Source organism: Daucus carota, chromosome 7, assembly GCF_001625215.2.
Source record: "Daucus carota subsp. sativus chromosome 7, DH1 v3.0, whole genome shotgun sequence".
Taxonomy (NCBI): domain Eukaryota; kingdom Viridiplantae; phylum Streptophyta; class Magnoliopsida; order Apiales; family Apiaceae; genus Daucus; species Daucus carota.
The window spans coordinates 22,689,743-22,698,080 of NC_030387.2; the positions used below are offsets into that span (position 1 = coordinate 22,689,743).

An 8,338-nucleotide genomic window follows, 5' to 3' on the forward strand; every position below is an offset into this window, starting at 1 on the left:
TAAAATATCCCCGCTTTTCCCGAAGATCCATGCACAACAGCCGCTTGATAGCTGATGTGCATGACTGCATGAGTATAAGATATTCAATTTCGTTACCAAAATATCTGCAAATATTTTTTTTACAGTTAAATAAGTAATTAATTATTGTCTGCAACAATAATTAATTCAGAGTCCAAATTCACCCCGCTGTTGACAAAATGTACTAGTACAGTCCAGCACACACTTAACGACAGTTATCCTCATTCCTCACCTCAGTCATATCAATCGCTCACCAGCTGGCTAGGGCTAACATAGACAAACCTAACAAAAATGGGGAGAAAGAAGCTAGAAATCAAGCGAATCGAAGATAAGTGCAATCGACAAGTCACTTTCTCCAAGCGAAGAACAGGACTGCTCAAGAAAGCTAAACAGCTCTCTATTCTCTGCGACGCCCGAGTCGGTGTTATTATTCGCTCCAACCGCGGCAAGCTCTACGAATTCTCCCACGCCCCCAGGTTAGTTATTTTCATCATCTTCTCTCTGTTTTTACATTTTCCACTTCGTTTCTCCTTCAAATTTTGTGTTTATGTATGCGCCTGATTGTATCTCCAGCGTGCTGTTTTTCGATTTATTGAGTTCAATTGTTCCATTGTGTGTTGTTTGATACATCATTTCTGTCTAATTTACTCAAGGTTGTACTTGGCTCGATGTTAGATTTTATGATCATTTATCGGTTAGGTCAAAAATTTGTATATTCATCGATTCAATTTGAATTCTGTAGTGTAGGATGAGATGTTCTTTATCTTCCATTTTCTCATATATGTATGTAGGATGAGGTACTCTGTATCATTCTATTTAACTAATTGTCAGATGAGACATTTTTCATTGTATCTATAAATTTGTAGTATAGGATGATATACTTTCATATATGTATGATTGTATTCACTACTTCTATATTAGGAGAATGATAAAACTAAATAGATGCTACTAGAATTTAACTGTTCATCAATGTCTGAAGTAATGAGGTGGAACCTGATTTCTTTTTGGATAACTTTGGAAATTTGGAAAACACTATGAGATTCTTTCATTGTGGTCTCTGTTAATGGAAATCGAAATGTTATATCCATTTGTGGCATGGTTGACGGGTTTAATTAATTTGCATATTCATTCTCATCGGCCATCACATCATACATTCTTTACGTATTTCATAAAATTTCAAATTATTCTTGTCTCCCTCATTTTCCTTCCTTGTTCTCATTCTCGTCAGTGTTCTAGATGCTTGCTATTCATTTTAGACTAGGGTCTTTAAGTGTGGAGAACTCTCCCTACTCTCACAATCGTTTCTCCAATTTTAGAACAAAAAAGCACAGAAGGGCAAAAGTTCCAACTATATTATGGAATGTGCGCCTTGCAAAGTCCTTGATACTAGGCTTGTCTAGATTGTAAATATACAAGTCAAAAGTAAAAAATATTGGTGCCATTTGTATTTATCATTAAATACCCACTTGGGTGCCTATATAAATCTTATATAATATACTGCAATATAAAATATCGTATCAGAGAACAATTAGAATTAAGCCCCCCACCCCCCACCCCCCACCCCAATTATGGATTCACTTGTTTTGGACAGAGTCAAGTGTTTAATCGAAATACCAGAGCCCCATAGCACCTCAATTTAACCACTTTAATTGTCTTTGTTTAATTTTTTTTTAAAAATTTGTTTAGCATCTCTCTGACTACTACATGAAATAAGCAGTTTCTTTAACCGAAGTAAGCTCAGCTATAGGAGGGTTTAAACATTTCAGATATGTGTTCAAATAAGCACTTTATCCATCAAAGATTAATCAATCCGAAGCACAAAAAATGGCTAGATGCTTTGAGAAGTGAGAACTAAATTCTTGGTGAACCATCGAAAGCAAAGGGCCAAAGGCTATAAAAAGCTTATTTTATTTTTAAACTAAACCTATTTTTTCCAAACTGTTTCATTTAAACAAATCATTTATGAGGTGAAATAATTTTTTTGTTACTTTTACTTTTGTCAAGAATATAATCTTAAAACAAATCATCCCTCCGTTCCACTCATTTTTTACAGTTTTTTCAGCATATGAAGTATAGTATAATAATTCAATTTTACAATTTCTTTTTCTGAATAAAAATTTAAACATTAAATTATTATTCTGAAGAAAAAAGATTATAATAATATGTGAAACTATAATTTATAAAAGTCTTAAAATGCGCGCGGAACCCTTAATCCAACTTCATGAGACTGAGGGAGTATATTTTAAAGTTGTCTAATGTAATCATATTTCCAAAATTCACTATATCTTTATTTAAGGCTGCGCTCACATGGATGGAATGGAACGGGGGAAGAATGGCATGAATTTTGTACAAATTTATATGCATGAACTTCTATCTGTGAACACAACGTTTAGAGTTGAGTTGAAACCAATTCAAACTTTAATAAATAAATTGTACAATTCAAAACAAAGACAATCTGTGTGTTATTCTATGGATGGGCTAAAACAAGTAATATATTGTCGATGACAAAAGCAGTTTACTTCGCGCAAATGTTTGTTACTCATACCACCAGACACTTTCCAACCACAAATTTATACAAATTATTGTAATCGTCATTTACATCAATATAGGTAGTCTTATACTTTATATCATATTTAGTACCACTCGAAATTCATAAGTCATAACTGCGACACCTCATTATTAACGGGGATATGACTGCATGGTGACAAGGTGTCCATATGGTAAAAAAGTGATGAGGGATTTATATGAGTAATAAACGTTTTGTTCAGCATATTTTGAATATATAATATTTCTATATACATATGGCTCATGTTTATACATATGTGTCACATTTATCATAATTATATATATAAATACATATAATGTAATTAGTCATAGTTATAACTAAGTTTCACAAATTCAAATCGAGTTAATGTTAATGATGATAATTATAAAATCTACATTTCACTTACATTTTTCTACCAAATGAATAGATAAAAAAATTGTCAAGTTTAATAATCAAAATTCTTATATCCTTCATGATCTTTATGATGGCGATAACATCATAATGATCTTCAATGGCTTCAACATCTTTCAACATCTTTGACAGTATGGTCCATATAAAGCACGTCCTTTTCTCTTGTTTCACCTACATTGTTCTCATCCATTTCTATGTTAAATTGTCAATGTCCCTGATGAATGTCAATCAACAAACTGGATTTCGATCATGATCATGACCATTTTTAGAAGCATTAGTGACTATTAACATAGAGCAACTAATGACGAGAGAATCAATCTATATATTATAGGAGAACAAGTACTTGTAAAACCTCCCTCCTGAGCAGATTAATTAGCTCCTAGCCTAAGGCCTCATTTGTTAACTCCGGGATGAAACCTAAACTACTGGATGAGAGATATTTCTGTTATTAAGATCGTTCGTTACGTGTTTTGTTTTAGCTGGATGACCAAAAATTATCTGAACGACTCACCTTCAAAAACAGAGTCTTTGTCGTCCAGACGGTCTCATACGCATGCCTTCATGTGTGATCCGCATAACCCAACAATGGTATTTATGTATAATACCGAACACTTGAAATTACAATATTCTTTAATTACAATTAATCTATTAGGTTTCTTATTTTATCTTTTTAATTATTTTTTTTTATCAAAATTAATATAATCCAGGTCTTTATTTGAACTATAAATTACACATATAGTTTTATTTTATCAATGGGTTGGAATGCATTTTATGGATGATGTGATTTTGTCACTAAAATAGTGTAAAAGTTGCACTATTTTAGTGTCATGGGTTAGAGATGGTCTTAGACTTTCAAAAGGAATATCACGAATCATGTGCGCGTACTGTGTGATTACCAATAAATATGAAGAGCAATGTGTAATGAGGGTTATTTTATAAAAAAGAAAAGAAAAAGGAAAAGAAGTATGTGGTGGATTTGGTTGATGGAGTCCTCTAAGTTCTTTGTTAAAAACCATAGACTTTAAAATTGTAAAAGTATGCTCTTACTTAGGTCTAGTCTTACTAGGTCTAGTGGTGTTGCAACAATTTTAATAAACAGTGTGCGTGTTTGGGTTAGGTATGGCACCATGGCATACTAGAATGCCATAGAAAATATTGCGAGGACAGCAGAGAAATGTTATTAACTACCCTTCTCTCTTCTCTTTTCTCTCTTCTTTATTCTTTTTAATTCGTCTCTTCACTCAAAAAACTTGAGAAGTGCTGTACGAGAAAAAAATCACCAACCCTAATAATCCTAAGTGTTTATATGTTAATCTTGAGAAAAATAGTAAGAAGGTATGCCTTCTAGTAAAAAAAGTTTCCGGAAGGAGAGATGTCTTCCAACGAATTTTTTTGTGATGATAGAGGGAGCATAATTTTTAATCCCAACCACTGGATTGTTGTTGGATCAATGATCCAATGCCTGGAAACTGATGGTTTGATAAGAGTTCCCTGGCCAATTGGCCATTGCCATTGATAGCCAGGGAACAGCTCCCCAAATAGTAATTCTAGGTTTATGAAAAAATATTCCAATATGCCAACCTGAAGTTGCCCAACTTTCCTAAATATATCTGGGTTCCAAGTTAGTTTTGGGTTCCAAGTTAGTTTTGATGTTGTTGCATCTTTTTTACTTTTAGATGTTGTTGAATATTTAGATGTTCTTTCTTCTCACAACTGCGATACTTGATCTATATTATCAATTTGAGATTACACACATTATGGGATACTACTGTTCAATTAATACTACTTCATTCTATTATTAATCACATATAACCATCAGAAGATCTTTTAGTAATGTTGTCCATCAACTAGTTGTGGTCGCTAATAGTTTACGCCTTTAGGTGCAGTAGTTTGGATGCAATTCTTCAAAAATATCATGATGTCACTAGTGATGATGCAAAAGAAGCAACGGGAGTCTATGAACCTAAGGTAACAATATTCTCATATTAGTTTGTCTGACTTTCCACTTTGTAAACATTCAACATGTATAAGGCCACCCTTTGCTTAGTCCTAGTATTGTCTAAGTCATGCTGAGATTGGTTTTTGGCCCTTGTTTGTATTTTTCCTTCAGGCCTGTAATTATAAAGCTGTAGAAAATGTATATTTCACTGTGTGCATCTTGGCCCGGGGGGGGGGGGGGGGGGGGGAGGAAGATGTTTTACTCCATGCCTAATATGTTTATAGAATTTATAGCACTACAGAATAATCGCCCATTTCGGTGATCATTCATTGACAATATTTCTGCATAAATATTACACGCTTTTAGAGCATATGTACACGTGGACATTAATTGATCTATACCTCTTAGGAGATCAGTGCTGGGGATGATCGGTGGCACTACTACTTCATACTCCTTATGTCCCAGCAGGTTCTTTACGTTACTTTTTGGCACGCATTTTAAGGCTCCTATAAAGTAAAGTTCCATAATATTTATTTTAATTTTTTTTCTCTGCATTAAAGTTTGATGTTTAAACTTTTATTCAAAAATAAATAAATTAGAAACACGTTATGGAACTATACTTTGTAGGGGCGTCAAAATGCGTGCAAACAGTGAACGTAAACAACCTGCTGGGACGGAGGGAGTACTACATATAGTATTTCATTTCAATGGATGATATAGTCTATTCAATTATACTTTATTGATATAATTTCTCTAATTACCCTTCCCCAACGCTTGACAAGAGTCACAAGACATGCACTGCTTTAGCCTTTCATGCCCAACTTCCCTCGTTTAATTAGGTGATATTAATTTTCAGATTTGGAAGTATGTTGTTTATCTTGATGGTATGTAGTAGTTAAAGTACCATTATCCTATATCTGGTACATTATTTTAAAAAAAATCGATGTTTGTGATGTGAGATGCTTTTTTTTTTTTGGGATAGAATTCAAAATATTCACGAGGAAATCAGGCAAATGGAGATCTTTTACCAAGAGTTCAAAGGCAAGCACTATTCTATCTGAATGTTAACTAATACTTGTTTTAAGAGTGTAATGTGATACCTTTTGCCTAAATCTCATTTGTCTAGGTACTTGGCTGAACTTGATTTAGACCAGTTCTCTGTGGCTGATCTTGTGCAACTAGAGAAAGAACTGGGAACTGCACTGGTACAAACGATAGCAGCAAAGATCTCTGCCAATGTACGAACATCTACTCTTCATCTTCTATTTAATTTGGTGTATCCTCTGAACTCAAGTATGTTCTTAATTTCAACATCTATTGTTAATAAACTAGCCAACTGTGGCCAGAATCATGAATTAGGTGTTGTCATGAGACGGAGACCACAACACTAGCATTTTGGCCTTAAGGAAACAGCTATAATGATGACTGACAGGAAACAGCTCCCTTGCCCATTTGTTGTCCTTTGTCGGGCTTAATTCTGATGCCGAGTTTTAGTGCTAACCCTTGGTTTAAATTAAAGGTCTTAGGTGTGCTGTAATTGTTCTATATATAATAGGAGATAGCTGTGATTGTATATAATGTATTAATTACATTCACTGTGTTATGAATATCTAAAAACTGAATATTGGCCAACTTTCTTATCTTCCTACTAAAATCTCGGAATTGTATCACATTGATATTTTGAATTGTATCAGATTGATATTTTATTTTTCTATTCTTCATACCTAATTATCTAATTCACAGTTTCATCTCCTTTTACACTAAAGGGAAAGAAGTTTACTTGTTTATGCTAGTTTGGCGTATGTGAGAACTTGACTACGGGCCTACAACGGTACTAACTATATGAAACAGTTTGGTGCTCTTGTGAGGAGTGTGTAGAGTATATAGTCATTCAGCATTCCAACTCAACCTTAAAAGATATTGGGTCATGATTTCGCGAAACAGTTTAAGCTGTTAATGCTCTTTCGAACTCATATGCTATACCTATACTTTGAGAATCATGATGAGTATTCCTTCCGAGACCAAGACAGACTATGCTAGCCACTTCTTAAATAGGACTCTCTTTTTCTCTTTTTTTTACATGGATATGTCTACTTAATTACTTGAACAAACTTGATTTTATTGTGTTTATAGGACATAACTGGAATCTGGTTACGTTTATATATCTATAACTGCCTATAGCATGGGCTTGCAAGCTCAAGGTTCATAGATGCATACACTACTGCATATATCATGTTTCAGTTTTTACTAGGTCTACTTTATTCATTATATTTTACGTGGCAGACGCGGCTGATGATGGAACCAATAAGAACACTTCAAGAAAAGGTTTGCATTGGCTATCCATATGTATTTAGGTTCAAGTTGGGTTTGATTTTTCGATCAATTCAGGTTTGCAAATCAGGTTTCCATAGACCCTGGACCAACCTATGGTTCAGGTTTGGTCTTTATAGTTTTAATCTGGTTTTTGAATCTATCCAGGTTTGCTCCAAATCTTAAAATTGTTGTGTTGGATAATTTTGAACCAAAATTTATCGTTTTTGGGTCTTTAGATTTTCAATTCGGTTTGGATTCAATTTTACAGTTTGAGTGGTGTTTTCTTTCCAAAATCCAAATCGAACTACCGATGACCATCCCTATATATAAAAATCATCATGGACAGAATGAGTAAACATGCACATCAAGATCATAACATTAAATTTCTTCAAAAAAAAAAATGATCGTAACATTAAACAAAAATAACTTTAAGGAATCGTTATGACTTCTGACTTCTGCTTACCTATTTGTAGGCAAATTTGCTGAAAGAAGAAAATGACGTCCTGGCGCAGCAGGTAGCTAGATACACAGGGCCTTTGTTTTCTCTATGCATCATCGTTTCAAGTTGAACTGGAAGTACAGAGAGCAGCACCATTAATAATTTACTAATTTCTTGACAATAGATTGCTGCAATGGTGAAGCAAAACATAGCCAAGAAGGAGAAAAGCGAAGAGGTTGGTTCAGAGTTATGCAACCTTTCAGATACTGAGACTCATCATGCACCACCAGGCGAGACACTTATGTTGCTTGGTTAGTAGCATCCACTAATCAAGGTGGACCTCCTGCAGGTAGATACCTGGTCAGAATCTCAGATACGTAAAGTGTTTCTAAGTTCTTGTTTGGTAGCCACGTTAAAGCAATTTACCTGGTGAGCAAATTGTGATTCTGTCTGAGCTAATCTACTTCGAGCTATTAAAAGGAGCTCGCTTATCACGGACTGTTCTGTGGAAAATTTATGCAAAAATAACAGCTCATCTGGTCTTACAATAATGTAATTTGTGTGTTTCGTTCTCTCTTGCCCTCATAATGTTAACTTATGCGATTTTTTAGTTATATTAAAAACGTGTAAACTGTGTGTTTCGTTTCTTAATTTTAAATGTTCTCTTATGATA

At 34.1% G+C, this 8,338-nt stretch overlaps 1 protein-coding gene across 2 annotated transcripts; it reads left to right on the plus strand.

The window, feature by feature from the left end:
* The first annotated feature begins 209 nt into the window (after window positions 1–209).
* On the plus strand, window positions 210–8,338 carry LOC108193513 (MADS-box protein FLOWERING LOCUS C). 2 transcript variants are annotated; one of them, XM_064081559.1, is made up of 7 exons: window positions 210–494; window positions 4,861–4,942; window positions 5,896–5,954; window positions 6,040–6,151; window positions 7,197–7,238; window positions 7,700–7,741; window positions 7,850–8,338. In XM_064081559.1, exons 1-7 carry the CDS (start codon window positions 310–312, stop codon window positions 7,979–7,981), a joined length of 654 nt encoding a protein of 217 aa, XP_063937629.1. In that variant the 5' UTR covers window positions 210–309; the 3' UTR covers window positions 7,982–8,338. The 2 variants fall into 2 exon arrangements, with proteins under 2 accessions (XP_063937629.1, XP_017215690.1); XM_017360201.2 differs by having other exon boundaries at window positions 212–494; window positions 4,855–4,942.

Excerpts from the sequence above, each read along its gene's own strand:
- LOC108193513 (XM_017360201.2), top strand. The coding sequence starts at position 310 with ATGGGGAGAAAGAAGCTAGAAATCAAGCGAATCGAAGATAAGTGCAAT. Across the intron at positions 495-4,854 it reads GAATTCTCCCACGCCCCCAG|GTGCAGTAGTTTGGATGCAA; the intron begins GTTAGTTATTTT and ends TTACGCCTTTAG. Across the intron at positions 6,152-7,196 it reads CAGCAAAGATCTCTGCCAAT|ACGCGGCTGATGATGGAACC; the intron begins GTACGAACATCT and ends TTTACGTGGCAG.